This window comes from Chondrus crispus, genomic scaffold, assembly GCF_000350225.1.
Source record: "Chondrus crispus Stackhouse genomic scaffold, scaffold_8, whole genome shotgun sequence".
NCBI classification, from domain to species: Eukaryota; Rhodophyta; class Florideophyceae; order Gigartinales; family Gigartinaceae; genus Chondrus; species Chondrus crispus.
This window is the reverse complement of record NW_005178810.1, coordinates 342679-357272: the sequence shown is the minus strand read 5'-3', so window position 1 is coordinate 357272 and position 14594 is coordinate 342679. Positions and strand designations below refer to the sequence as shown.

Here is a 14594-nt window from a genome sequence, read left to right as displayed (position 1 = left end):
GAGGATGGGAGAAAGAGAATGCGCAGGAAATTGGGGGAAATTGAGAAATGAAGAGGAGGAAAGAAAAGCGCACCACCTCAGAAACTCTACGGGGGACTGTATTTCCTTGATGAAGAATCTCCAAACGGGCAACGGGGCAACTGAAAGTGCGATCATTGATGACGTCTCGTGGACTGCTGAACAAAAAGGGGGGAGGGCGACTAGAAAAATTGTCCGGGACCGCCACGCTCCTGCCGACGGCAAGAAGAGGTCAAAAGAAAGGAGGAAGTCGGAGATGCTGTAAACACGCACGTTGCCTTCCTCGTAGCGCAGAGTCAGGGCACATGAAAAAAGGGAGGATAATTGCCGAGGATAAAGAGGAGGAAATTTATGAAAAAAGGAGGAATGACGCGGACCGTGATGCAAATGGAAAAGCGGTGCAGATCGACTAGAGGAAAGTCGCAGGAGACTCCTATAGTGCTGTCCCGGCACGGATCAGAGGACGAAAAAGCTAGGGGCTCCGATCTTGAAGGGGGCCGCACGCTCCGCAATAGCATGACCGCAGTGACGGTACGCAGAAAAAAAAGAGGAGGAAGTTAAAAATAACAGGGGATTCGCAGGTGGATTCTTTTTATCGCCCAAAGGTCGTACGATAAAGTCGCTAGTCGACTATCATGTGGGAAGGACGGGGAAAGAAGGACAAGTCGCAAGGAAGTGCTGTGGCCGACGTCTGAACGAGACTATGCCCCAAGGGATTTTCCCTTTGGAAGGGAGGTGACAAACCGAGCTAAGACTCGCAAGTCGTCTAGGGACGCTCCCTGGAGAGCTTTTCCCTCCACACCATGAGCCATGAGAAGGCGATGGTAAACGGCAGCAGCAGAGGTATTTTCTTTGGGAATTGTGGACGAGGGAGGAACCGAGGTACGGGCGAGGAGCGGACCCTCAGGTGAAGGGGAAGCCGGACGTGGGGTAGCATCCCCGTTCGACGGTGGTGCTCCCCGAATTGAAATGGTTTCCGTCGAGCAGCTCGCAGGAGGAAGCTCGACGCGCAGAGGAGCCTGAGGATGGGTCCAGCCCATGGGTGCCGTACATGACGGCAATGGCAAGGTCGGCGTGGGGGTGACGAGCTGTCCCTCGCGTGAAGGGGAAGCGGGCAGTGTGGTTGGATTCACGTCCCAGGAAGACACGACTCGAAGCGACAAGATATCCGCCGAGCTCGTGGGATGAAGTACGACGCACACAGGGGCCTCAGACGCGAAGGGATGGACCGGTGCAGGAAGAGGGGAACTTGGAGCAGAAGGTCGATGTAGTGCACTGACACCCCTCATCTTCTCATTCGAGACACCTGTCCCCGGCCAGCGCGGCTCCCCCTCCGGTGCACACGTGTACCTCACGCCACGTGTAACCGGGCATCCAGGCCCCTGTGTCCAGGTGTCATTCCCCACGTATAATGGTTGTCATACCTCCCCAAGAGGAGTTTCTCCGGCCCTCGCCGCCGTCGTTCAATTTAGTATTTTTAGTTTAATTAATTATAGCTCCGACGTCGGCTAGTATATAGCCGACGTCCGACCCTAAGTAAAACCGTACGAAGCTTTGGGTCTACAACTCGGGTTTCTGGAACGGAGTCGTAGCCTCGAGTCGGTCCCCGTCCTACGACGGTACCCTGCGAGCCATCTGCGTCCCGATTCCCACCTGTCTCTACCGCGCGCGTCGCCCCGCTACGCCCGGCTCTCCGCGCGACAGCTGTCGCTACCGCTCCGCCCCTCCTGGGCTCTACTTCCCCCACTTTTTCCCTTACTTTCCCTACTGCGCTTCGCGCCCGGCCCCGTACCGGTCCCTTACGGGTGGTCTCCCGATAATCCCCTACACGCGCCCCCCGAACGCGCGCGCTCTTCCAGAGGGGGATCCCACCCTTCCCCCTCAGTGCACGACAGTCGAGAGCACATCTCAGGCTCTCGAGGATCCACGTTCGCAACAGTGACCGTGTTGGGGATTGGTTGTTGATTTCCGAAACGGCGGCTCATCTGGGCCTCCCAGGCAGAACAGAGGGAGGAGGACCAGGGGTTGATCCACACGAAGTCGCCGGCAGCTGGATGATTTCTACCAGGGGAAAAGGAGGGTCGCTGGCGTGAAAAGGACCGAGACGAATTTTGGGGAGGAACGCAATCCCACGCTACCGTCTCGATCAAGTCGAGGAGGGCGTGCACTTCACGGTCCACATCGGATCCGCCAAGGGGGACAGAAAAATCGAGGAGACGCATCTGTTCGCGCAGTTTCGAAGGGAGGTGCTACAAGCGCCAACAGTCGAAAACTCCCCACAGGAGTGTAGCGGCGACTTTCACGCACCACTCCGTGAGAAACACAGTCCACAGCCCGTGCTGCGGATCGCGTAAATGACTGCCATAATATGTCAGGACGGGCCCTAACTCAGCCCAGAAACCCTGACATACCTCGTATTGACTCCACCAGGAAGGGGTTCGTCGGTATCGATTGGTGTGGTGCTGTCTGGAAATTTCACGGGCCTCGATCATCTGGTACGCCACGAAGTATCCAGTGTCGGATCGGACCCGACGTTCAAAGCGTACGGTATTTTGGAAAAAGAAAATACCTCTGCGCTTCGTATGGCGAAAGTTTGTGGAAAGAATGGCTTGGGTCCAAAACATGGCGTCGGTCGTAATGGTGCGTTGGTTGCGCCACAGTCGGTCCGCCTCGCACACGGGGTCACCGTAAGGTGCAGTCGATGAGGTTTTCGAGGTAGAGTCGTTCCCCCTCCGTACGACATTGCCAAGTGTCGCAGTGGTAACATGAAGGTATGAGGGCGTCGGCCATTGGAATCTCGATCCGAGTGAGCACAGCGTCCATGAAGCGCAGGGATAAGGAAGAGCGACCGCGCCGGGAGGGGTGACGTAGGATGGAGGTGGGTATAGCGATGCGGGTGCGCCAATAAAAGGTGTGAATGGCCTGCAAAGGGAGGTTACCGGGCAACATGCCCGCGTCGTCGGCAAAATTATTTTCAATGCCTTCAAGGTCGCGGATGCCCACAGAGGAGAACCATTGAGCAGAAGCGAACAGGGATGCGTTATCGCGCATGGTTTTGTTCTGCAGCTCCTCGAGCGAAGGATGACGGCGGGCTACCCAAGAGGAATGGTAGCCCGGATGGAAGGCCGGTTCGGCAGGGTTGGTAACAGGGGGTAGATGGGGTATGGAAGGAAGACCCCGGGGCACTTCGGACTTGCAAGGAAAGCCCACACCCGGACGTTTACGGGTAGCACTATCGTCTGAGTGTTTTGACGGAGAAGGAAGCATGGTATTTTTGTCTTACCCTTGCTAGAGCGCCGCGCAGAGTGATTGACGGTTGGGAAACACGGTCAGGGACGGCAGGAGATTATACGATGGCTTGGCGCTGTACAAGGGCGCTCAGAAGGGGGATATGTAGTGCAATAATGGGCTCTACATGGGGTTGGAACGAAAGAAAAATAATTGGATATGACAAGTAGTCCGGGTTGGGGGACACACGTGTGAATAATTGCACAGTTTTAATTTTTAAGTATTTTATTTTATTTAGTTAATTAGTTGGCATTAATTTTGCTGACATTAGATTAAATCTAAGATCTAGCGCCGCGAGCTACTGTAGTGGCTCCGGCTGGGCGATATATACCTTAGCCCGCTGACCACCAAGTCAGTAAAGGTAACCCGAGTTGCCGGAGTTAGATCTCGCCTTCGTCGAAGACCGCTTCCGTTCACGCGACGCGCTTCCCTTCTACGCCGCTAACGACATCCTCTATCGCTCGGGGTCCCATTCCTTTTCCTTATCCTTTTACCTTTTCTATCTCTAATTCCTATCCTTTTCTATCTCTACATCTATTTTTCCCGTAATTGTGTTGGTTCCATTGGAGTCGGTTGCAACCGGTCCGGTGTAGGTGTTTTAGCCATCGGGCAACACGTTGTGTAGCGCTGCTACTGTTTCAAGTTCCGTAGGAAGGCTGTTGTAACGACGCCTCCGTCGAAGGTCTTACTGTATAAGACAGAGTTGGTACCACCTACCGCGATCGCGATCGCGCTGGTGAGGGTGTTTTTAGCCATCGGGCAACACATCGGTAGTAGCGTTGCTACACGGTTACGATCCCGTCGGGTAGTGCTGAACAAGCCCCCGTCGAAGACCTTGAGTTATACACAAGGTGCTGAAGACGCTCGTCGAGCATTTGCCTTACAACCCAGCGAACCGCGGTTACATTCTCGTAGACAAGGCCAACCCGCACTCGCCGAGCACTCAAGTCTTCACAAGTCTCTACCACCATTATCCTCCCGGGCCGGGCCTCTTTCCTTACCCCCCGTCGGAGTTGAGCTGCTGTGGGCGGCAAGCCCACACAAGGGGAAAGGGAGTCTCGAACGCTCCGTAGCGCGTGCCATCGGCAGTGGTTGTTGCTGTTGCTGTTTTTCTTCTTTTTGTTTGACCGTCGGACTGTGTTCGCGGCCTGCTAAGCACATTGCACTACAAAGGCCTCAGAGAGGCCAGCGGGAGGAGTGACCGGCGCCGCGACGCCGGGGTCCGACTCTGGCCGACGCGGCTCGTCGGCCTCCGACGCTGGCAACGGCGCGGCCCCTGCCGGCGCGAACACCAAGGGCGTACGAGCGGGCCGCGACTTCTGGAACGCGATGACGGGCGCTCCCGTAGGAGCCACGGAACCCACGGAGGGGGAAGTAGAGACACTCGCGGCATCGGCCGTCGCGGTGGACGGACCGGCAGCGTCCCCCGACGAGGCGGGGAGCGGAGGTGTCATAACAGGAGGAGCAGCCGGCGCGTGTGACGAGCAAGCGGGCGTGCGCGAGTGGAAGTAGAGGAGTCACGATGTGGAAAGGAGGGATTATCGGGGAGACAGCACGCGACACACCTTGCCAAGGGGAATTGCTGCAACGATAGCTACCACGACACGCGACCGCGGACGGTCACCTTTAAGGGGGGGGCCGTTTGGTATAAGCCCCGCCTGGGGGACGTAATTGTAGTGCAATACGCACCTGACGAGGGGGGTGAAAAGAAGTGAAAAAGGAACCAAATTGGATACTGTAGTCCGGGTTTGGGGGACACACGTGTGCGACGAAGCGCACGATTATTTTAATTATTTAATTTATTTACTAATTAGATCTAGAATCTAGAGCCGGGAGCTACTGTACTCGCCCCGGCGGGGCTCTATATAACTTAGCCCTTTGACCGATCAAGTCAATAAACCAACCCGAGTTGCCGGAGTTGAATGTCGCCTTGGTCGAAGTCCGTCTCTACCAAGACGCTCCCTTTTACCTAAGCCTACGGCATCCTTTGCGCTCGGGGGTCCCCTTCTTCCTTATCAATTTTCCTTTACTTCCCTATTCTAATTTCCCTTAATCTTGAGTTGGTCCCACCTTGTAGGATTGCGATCCGCATCGTGACGTCATTAGCCATCGGGCTTCTGTGTTGGTGCACCAGTGGTGCTTTTCTCAGCGTTGGTTCCATCGGAATCTGGTTGCGACCAATCCGGTGTTGGTACTTTGCCATCGGGCAGTACGACGGTGTAGCGCTGCTACGTTTTCTTCTTTCCCGAGGGGCTACGTTGCGACGTCCCCGTCGAAGACCTTATCAAGGGTATAAGGTGTACAAGGCGCTCTACGAGCATTGGACTTACGACCCATCGGACCAGGTTTACCTAGACGCCTCTCCGAACTCGTCCAGTAGCTGCCTTTACAAGTCTCTACCACCATTTACCGATCCCGGGCTGGGCCCTTCTCTTTGCCCCCGCTATCAGGGATCCGAGCTACTGCGTGCCGCAAACCCGCTTAAAGAGGACAGGGAGCTTCGAACACTCCGTAGCGCTGTGCCGTTGGCAGTTGTTGTTTTTGTTGTTGTTGTTTGAGTTGGACCGTCGGACCTTGGTCTCTGCCTGACAGGCGCATTGCACTACAGTAATTAGATTAGATTGAGAACCAGATCAGCTACGGTAGAGCCCGACGCTCTACAGTACTGCCACGAGTACCCCACGGGTCCAGGGCGCACGCGTGCACACGTGCACACGTGTAGCGCGCGGGACGGAAGCGCACACACACGTGTACTGTCAGCGCCGATGGCTGACAATATTACAGTACGGTCCGAACTGTACTACAGTAGTCCACTACAGTCGGTACTGTGGAGTTGTAGATTGTTTTGTATATTAAATATGGAGCGGACCGGCGGCAATGGAAGAGGACAAGCACGGAATTGTCACCCACCGACCGTCAAGGTCCGTCTTCCAGCTTACCTAACACGCGCGATCTGCCTTCGAGCGCGTTAAACGGGACAAAGCGGGTAGGGGACACACACGTACGCGAGCGAGCCTAGATCTGCCTCCGCCCGTCAGCGCTGGTACGTTACCCAGCGCTGCCCCGGGGCGTCGCAGCGTAGATCGGCCTGCGCGTACGCTCGTCTCCGACCGTCCCGCTCTACCACGCTACCAGGGCCCGCTTCCCTGTCTCGTTAGCTCTGCGTTCTCCCCGTCTTCTCCCCTCCGAAGGGTCAACGTCGAGCTAAAGCATACACCCCTCTACGTCAGGGGGGGTGTTTATGCTACACGTCGCTGCCATGGTCACCACGCCCGCCGACGTGCTGGTCACCAAGCCAGTATATACATGGACATATGGTATATGCATCTTTCGAATGCAAAAGATCGCTCGCGAGAAGAGGTGCGTATTTTATACGCGGAAGTGAGGCCGCGGTTTACCGGCGGTTACATGCGTCACGCGGGGGCGGGGGAGCATGTGCGGCGGGGGAAGGCGGGGGGGGGGGCGAGATGCACGAAAGCTCTGTGACGGGGGTGCGCGCGCTTCGCACGCTGTCGCGAGATGTGGTATACGCGGCGCGAGTCGCTCGCGCGCGCTCCTGACCGCGCCAGCTGTGGGCGTTCCCCGCGGCTCCGGGACACGTCGCTTCGTTGTGCGCGCTCGTGCTCGCGCGGCGGCACTGGTGCAGACAGGAGTGGGGTGGCGGGCACGGTGGGTGGCCACGCAATCTCGCCGCAAGATATTTTATCACGGGAGCAAAAAGGTTTTCCACCCCCGACGCTGCGCAGTACCTCCGAGTGCACAGAGAGCGGACGCCGAGAGATTCGGTGAGCAGATGCTTTCCAGCGGGCACGCGCGCGATGCGATGCAAGTCGTGAGTTAAGACACAAATAAATGATGAGTCTCTCGCTAGAAGACAAACTGTGCGCTTCTCGCTTGGCCGCGTGGCCTTCGCCGCGCTACCCTTTGATGACGGCCATCGGCCGCAGCTTCAGGCACTTTCGCGAAATCCCGGCTTGGTCGCATATGTCCACTACCGCGGATTCGTCCTTGTAACTATGCAAGCACGACACAAACCAAAGAACAAGACAGCGCACAAGCACACTGGGTTAGCAAAAGAAAACCGCTGCGACTCTCCTTTCTCACAACACGAAAGAAAAAAACTTGACGCCTTCCTGTCACCTACCTCTGGCGCCTCCTCAGTGATCAGCTTTGGCGACGCGACGCGAATCGCATTCCCCTTTCCCTCCAAGTTGTTCAACACCTCTTCATAGTTAAGCTGCTGCCGGCAAGCGGACTGCCTCTGCGCCCGCCCCGCCCCATGGCACGTCGACCCAAATGTCTCTTTCATCCAATTTTCGGTCCCAAGCAACACATAGCTGCACGTCCCCATCGTGCCTCCGATCAGCACGGGCTACCCCATCATCTGGTAGTCGTACGGCACTAGCGGATGGTGCGGCGGAAAAGCACGCGTCGGCCCCTTATGGTGCACCAGCAACTTCCTCACTTTCCCATATACATTGAGCGTTTCTACTTTGGCAATGTTGTGGCTCACGTCGTAGATCACGTGCATGTTCTCCTCTGCCGGCGACTTTTTAAATAACTTTGCAAACACCTGTCTCGCTAAGAACGTCATCAAGCTCCGGTTGACCCAGGCAAAATTCGCTGCGGCTGCCATTTCGGCCAAATGATTGCTCTCGATCCGCGCACACGCGAGCTGCCTATCACTCACCACGATCCCATCCCTCGCCATCTCCTTTTCCATATGCTGCAACGCATCCGTAGCCACCTGATGTGCCAAGCCCCTGCTCCCCGAATGGATCATGGCGACGACTTGTCCGACAGTCGTGACGCCCATCGCCGCAGCCGCCGTTTCATCAAAGATCTCATCCACAATCTGTATCTGAGCGTAATGATTGCCGGCGCCCAGCATGCCCAGCTGGATCAAGCTGCGCTTCTTCGCGCATGCAGACACTTCGCACGGGTCTGCCTGGAGCATGCGGCCATTCTCCTCGCAGTACTCCCTGTCCTCGGACCAGGCATAGCCCTCACGCAGGGACTAATCCATACCGAGCTCCAAGGCGGCCTCGAGCGACTGGATGGTCGTCGGGATGATGCCTTTTGAACCGACGCCGACAGGAATGTGGTCGAAGAGCGTCTGGGCGAGCACATCCTTAAATGGATGGACATCCTGCTCCATGAGATTAGTGCGCAGCGGCCGCTGCGAATTGCGGCGTCCGTCCGGACGGACGCCGCAGTTTATGTCAATGCCCACACCACCCGGCGAGAAAACGGCCTGCGGGTCGTCCATATCGAAGGCCGCGACGTTCCCGATGGCAAAGCCGTAGCCTGAATGGACGTCGGGCATGGCGATGGAGCGTGCGACACTTCCCGGGAGTGAGGAGACGTTGGCGATTTGCTTGACGGCGGGCAGAAAGCCGCCCGAGAGAGACGGGTTTTTGGCGGCGCGCTCAAGCTCGGCATTGACTAGCGGTGCGAGGACTTCGTTCACGTAAAGGTGCCCGGGGCAAGCATGTCGGGGACGAAGCCGATGGAGATATCTTAACGGCATGGGGAAACAAGACGAAGGTAGGACAACTCTTCCTCGTAGGTGCAACGGCGCGGCTTGGGAGTAGGATCTTCGACCTCCATGGCTTGATGGAGGGGTGGGTTGGTACACTACATGCAGGTGATTTTCGGATTGGTACCTGTAGTCGCTGCTCTACGTATGGAATTACAACCCCTTGCTCGTTTAAAATAACCTGCGATCCTGTCTCTGTCCTCCGCTCGTCAGTTGTTCGTCCTCTTCTTCGTCGCTCGTCGTCTTCGCGTACGCGGGCGGCGGCGGCGGCGGCGAGGCGGCGTGGGGCGGGGACGTGAAGAGGCTGCCTGTGTTCCAGTACGGCGAGGCGATGGCCAAGACGGGGTGCGGCTTCGTGTTGTGGAGCAGCTGGACGTTCCATATGTCACTAGTCATCGCTTCGCAAGTTGTTGAACTTCTCAACAGCCTCCGATAGCCCCTTTTCGCAGATTGAAATAATGCCCTCGCCAGCCCCTGCGTCTCTCACCCTTTTCAACCGCATTGTGCGCTTCTCGATGATGTCATACCAGTCCTCTTTTTTAAGTTTGTCGGAAAGCGAGGTAGGCTTCCTAGCTACGTTCGTGGTGCTGTGTGCATTTGTCATAATATCCTTCACCTCGCCCCAGCGATCCTTACTCTCCATTCTCATTTCCTTAATTTATTCCCCAGCCACCTCTTATGACGCACTCCGCCTTCTCTTGCCAGATGATGAATTAGGCTTCAATGCAGAACTCATACCCCCCTCTTCCATACCAATCTCAAATGTTTGTAAACTTACATCTAACAAGAACTGGTCTGGTTCCTTAGTGCCCAACCGGCATACCACAAAAAATATCCAAACTCGCTTCATATCCATTGTCGCAACGTTCCCTTCCTTGTCATGCGGACCTAAAAAATATGGAAGTTATACGGATCGTTGTTTCCCGACTTACGGTAATCCTCAAATTGTTTTGTGAACATAGATCGTGTCCTTTGATAGAGATTCTTCAACTTTTCAGCAGATCTCTCGCAAAGGGGGGGCTCCGAGGAATATGCCCCCGGTACGGACGTGGAGAAATCCTGTTTATATGAAATAAAATGATCATTAAAGCGCCTCGCAATAATCCGCCAGAGGTCATCCCGAGTAAAATTTGTGCGAAAGTTGTCTAGCGTGAGCGCGTTGTTAAATTCCAGTAATGCTTTCCTCGAAGGAGTATCATCACACAGAGTTACACATAGCCTCACAAATTCAGAAATTGAGAATAATGGCACTACATTTGCGGGGATGCTTGAAGGATTTTTTTGTAGAGAAAGCTCTCCATTGTCGCCCAAACCTCGATCTCCACACTTCCTCAGGGTCTGTACAATTATTTGGACTGGAAGTAGTTTGTCGAAATCGCATACATTCTGTTCAAATTCTTCTATGAACTGGTTCAAACTGCTGAATTTTGTATTCCCATCACACGTTCTTTCAAATGAAACTCCCTCCCTCTCCCTCTGCAGCACCAAAAGGTAGTTTCGGTACACCAGTTCCATCTTGTTTCCTGATGTACGACGTTTACATTCTTTTCCAATTTCCCCGTTTGTCCGCTTTGTTTTCTTTGCGATGATTGTGAAAAGCTTATTCTCCATGGGGACGTCATGGTCGTCGTGCACATTTTCGAAAAGTGCTCTCGGCGGCAGTTAAACGTCAACGACGCCACTTTCCACAGCTGCTTCTGTTCTCCTGACACTAGTTGCGAATGATTTTGGCGAGCTCCTTGTGCACACAACAACGGCCGATAGCACGAAAATGGACGCAGGAGCGCACGGAGCGTTGCATTGCGTTGGCGTTGTTAGCAACGATTTCTCAGCTGCAAGCCAACGGGGGGAACGCCTTGGCAATCCTTCCATTTTCACGAGATCGCGACAGCTACAAGCACTACCAATACAGAACCGCCAGAGGCGGGAGGTTTGGCGCAAATACGAATGAAAAAAGAGGAAAGAGATGTGTGGAAGTGAGACAAAAGGAAGATTCGCTCCCGGCAGTAGACGCCTCCAAAAAACAGACACTTCTTACAGTGCTGAGATAAAGTTTAATGTTAAAGATTAACATCGAACTATCCAATGAATAGGCTGCAGGTCACTCAATGATATTGTGAAGGCGAGTGATCAAGATTTCTCTTGAGTTAGAACCGGGTCTCAGCAACAACACAATGGACCTAGCCCGAAATGAGAGGTCCCCAGGTGTCACTGTAAGAAGCATCGCCAAACAGTGAGACTTTATCCGTTTTCTGCCAATCCTTTTCGAGTCGACTCGTCTGATTGGCCGTTATCGACGTGCAGTTCGATAGCTCGAAGCACTAGGTAAAAAGTGAGCTATAAAGCGTCAAAATTAACGTACACTGTAGTTAGTGATCATTAAAAAAAGCGCTAGGGATATCACAAGGCTTGGCAATTGTCTATTTTAACTAACCATCCTTTATACTTGTCGTCACTTGTTTCCGCCAGGTTAGTGCCATCCCGAGTAACTCGCTTTCTTCTGCACAAAGTATATACATTACACTAATGCTACTCTTAGAGTCTGTCTTTCCTTCAAGCTCTGTACTGCCTAGGATAGATAGCATTTGCTTCTTCTAATTGCCCGTCGTTCTCTTCATCAAAAGCTTCCAGCATCGCCTATTCCTCTGGCGTTTCCCCTTCCTCTAGCGTTGGCCGTTCCTCTGGTGTTGGCTCTTCCTCTGGCGTAGCATCGAACTCCTCCGGTTCGATTCCGGTCTCGTCTTTTTCTTCTCTCATATCCTTCAACATGCTACCCAAAAACTCGTACAAGTCACAATCATCCGACAAGGCATCATTTCGGGTCGGATAGTACCGCACATCTGGCTTAATTCCGAAGTTTTCTACTATAGCGCCTTTACTCGTCCCGCTTCGGAAAAAGCGCAGAAATGCCGTAGTGAACTCAGATTCCACCTTCTTTATCTTTTGCGGGAATAACTCAGCAAGTTGAGAGTATCGATAAACGGAAGCGCCCCCAGCTCCAACGTTGTCCGATACACCGACTACACGCGAAAACCCATAGTCTTTTTGCAAGGACGTATATAAATCCCCTGCAGAGTAGCACATTCCATCCACCAGGGTTATCACAGGGCCAAAGTAAGCCCGAGGAACAAACCGCTCCCTGAACTCTGAAGAATATAAGTCAAGAATTGGACCTGTGAACTGCTCACCAATAGCAAGTGATGTGTTTAGCGCGCGGATGAGCGGGGGAAACGGGGCAAATTCCTCCGCGGTCACATTTTTCGTGTCTGCCGACAGCAACAGGTCTTGCAGAAACTGGGACGCCCGAAGTGTAAGTGGGTTAGGCGGCACGGTCTCGCTTACTAGCGATTCAGCGAGCACCTTGGCGTAGTCCCCATCTCCCCCTGAATTGTATCGAAGATCCATGATCAATCCGTTGAGGGGCATGAGGCGCAGGATGCGAGCAATTTCCAGAGCCAGCCCCAATGACACGCGAGCTCCGAAATCTGGTATTACAAATCGACCGATTAGACCGGATTTGGTTAGAATCACTTCTGCGGTGAAGCGCTCAGTGAACTCGGATGAAACCTCGATTGGCACACGGCCGTTCTCGACGACTCGCGTAGTGATGTCTAACGGCTCTGCGGTAACTTCTTCGTACAACTTGCGCTTGTCCGCTTCGGAGAAAACCGCACGATTGGGCCTTCCATGTAGTGGTTGATATGCAGCAGGATGCACTGCATGGGACATGGTGTCCGCGGCCTCTTGGGTATTAAGTTTGGCAAAGAACCATGGGAGCGTGATCGATTTCCTGATTCCCTCTGTTGTCAGATAAACTATATCGACAGTTGGACTGAAAGGAATAGGATCGGTTGATAGATATCGGAAGTACACCAGAAAAATGCCAAAATCGATCTGGGCTGCTAGGTTGGAGGCAGGAGAATTCTTGCCGAGAGTGAGAACATGCTTGTCGATGGGCACACCATCGATAAGGAGTAGCTCTGATCCGATACCAAAGGAAGAATTGGACGGTATGAGCTCAGCGAGCAAATCATTGACGATATACTGTCGTTGCCTGGATCCTTCCTCGAAAAACTTGGCGACGACGAAGCCAAGCGTGGCGACGGAAGATCTCAACGGTTCCGGCGAGACAAATACTGAATGATAGTCATCCATGAGTTGGAAAGCATTCATCATGTTCTCATGAAACTCGACATTGGTCATTTCTTCGGTGATGTCAATGCTGTCCAGCGCGGCTGGAAAATCGATCTTGAGGAGGTTTTCATGTAGAAATCGGTGTGGGTTGATGTTCATGTAGATGGTTTTGACCGCGTCGATAACGTCGCGTTTGGCAGCGACGGAAAGTTTGTCAGCGTTAGCTTCCTCGATCAATTCAGACGAGGAGACAAACAACGGGGCGTCTTCGTCGTCGTGATCGTCGTCTTCGGTAGCTTGACGAGCTGGATGCGGAATGGTGAAGCACACGCGGTGGCGTGGGGCGCACAAGCCTAGAAGTTTGGGATCATCAGTTTTGCAGTGCTTGCTGTGCTGGCAGCGGATGGAATGTGCAACACGGAAGAGTAAGAGAGTTACAAGGATAGGGAAAGTGGCACAACGGGCTACCATGATGAGATGATTGCGTAAGTAAGAACGCGGATGCGGTAAAAAAGGGAGTTTAAAGAGAGCACATCTTGACTTATAAACGCTGCGATGGAGATGGTCTTATGTTTTTGAGGGCGATAATTCCGCACCTTCCAGTGTTTCAAACACGGCAATCTGTTGATGTAGAAGGCATTGAGGAGGTTGCTCCGGGCTGCCGGGGTGGTTACCCCGTTGCCCGACGTCACGGTGATATCTGACAATTTCTACTTTGTGACTTTTAGAATACTGCCGTAATCATGTGTATTATCTCTTCTTGTGCTACCGTACAATATATTCATCTCGTGACAACTATTTTTCTGGCAACAGAGAGGAGGTGGGAAGGGATATGTGCTTGGAGCTGAACTGACAGAAAGGAGCAACTGCGTCATAGGGAAGCTTATTTTGTGAGATCGTGGAAGTGGGGGCTTCCGAAACCCCCCAAAAAAAGTATGCGGCTGCTCGTGGATTTGATGCGTCACGACAATTTGAACAATACTATTAATGTTTTTCATTCTCAACCTGAGACAGTATAGAGTAACAAGTGCACAAGAATTCTCATAACACTCTTACTTGTTAACTTGTTTAGTCTCTCCCTTTTTGCAGCACTTGAACCAAAAAACATTCAAAAGCAACTGGGGTGGTGCGTCTACTGAATGACGGACGTTTTGGCAAAATGAAAACATTGGATTTGGAGGATTGATCTGACCTGGCTGATTATTTGTTGGTGTACGTGGGGCGGGTGAAGCATTGTTGCAGTAAAGTTTATGTCACGCCGTGATTACTGTAGTACAGTACTTTTAGACTGTCATGATGAGGCAACGGTGTGGCCATGAAAATCCGCCATAAGAATTTATGTTTTCTCGAAACTTGTTTGAGATCTCCACGCCCCCAGACGCACCAGCAATGCAGCTGCCCAGACCACCCCTGGAATCGCCTTCAGAATCTTTTGATGACCACTCACCTCTCTGCGACTTAACTTAACTGTTACCCATTGCTGGCGTCCCCATGGAGACGCATGTGTGTCTCTGTGTCTCTGTCTCCACTGCTGTGCACAACTTGTACAGCAGTTGTGTGTATGCTGTTACAGTACTCAAGTATTGCTGGCTGATAACGAATTTCTCGGCGAAAT

The 14594-nt window shown here is 53.3% G+C and overlaps 3 protein-coding genes; all 3 read right to left on the bottom strand.

The window, feature by feature from the left end:
• Positions 1–7223: 7223 nt before the first annotated feature.
• On the bottom strand, positions 7224–7657 carry CHC_T00007614001 (hypothetical protein). Its single transcript, XM_005711843.1, has 2 exons — positions 7434–7657; positions 7224–7320 (listed from the first exon to the last, which is right to left on the bottom strand). Exons 1-2 carry the CDS (start codon positions 7655–7657, stop codon positions 7224–7226), a joined length of 321 nt encoding a protein of 106 aa, XP_005711900.1.
• Positions 7658–7678: 21 nt separating this feature from the next.
• On the bottom strand, positions 7679–8122 carry CHC_T00007613001 (hypothetical protein). Its single transcript, XM_005711842.1, has one exon. The coding sequence runs from the start codon at positions 8120–8122 to the stop codon at positions 7679–7681; it is 444 nt and encodes a 147-aa protein (XP_005711899.1).
• A 3139-nt stretch (positions 8123–11261) lies between these two features.
• CHC_T00007612001 (hypothetical protein) lies at positions 11262–13450 on the bottom strand. XM_005711841.1 is given in 2 exon segments: positions 11262–11482; positions 11483–13450. The coding sequence occupies 1 exon segment, from the start codon at positions 13448–13450 to the stop codon at positions 11483–11485; it is 1968 nt and encodes a 655-aa protein (XP_005711898.1). The 3' UTR covers positions 11262–11482.
• Positions 13451–14594: the final 1144 nt, after the last annotated feature.

Excerpts from the sequence above, each read along its gene's own strand:
- CHC_T00007612001 (XM_005711841.1), bottom strand. The coding sequence starts at position 13,450 with ATGGTAGCCCGTTGTGCCACTTTCCCTATCCTTGTAACTCTCTTACTC.
- CHC_T00007614001 (XM_005711843.1), bottom strand. The coding sequence starts at position 7,657 with ATGGGGACGTGCAGCTATGTGTTGCTTGGGACCGAAAATTGGATGAAA. Across the intron at positions 7,321-7,433 it reads GAGGTAGGTGACAGGAAGGC|TTACAAGGACGAATCCGCGG; the intron begins GTCAAGTTTTTT and ends GTGCTTGCATAG.
- CHC_T00007613001 (XM_005711842.1), bottom strand. The coding sequence starts at position 8,122 with ATGGGCGTCACGACTGTCGGACAAGTCGTCGCCATGATCCATTCGGGG.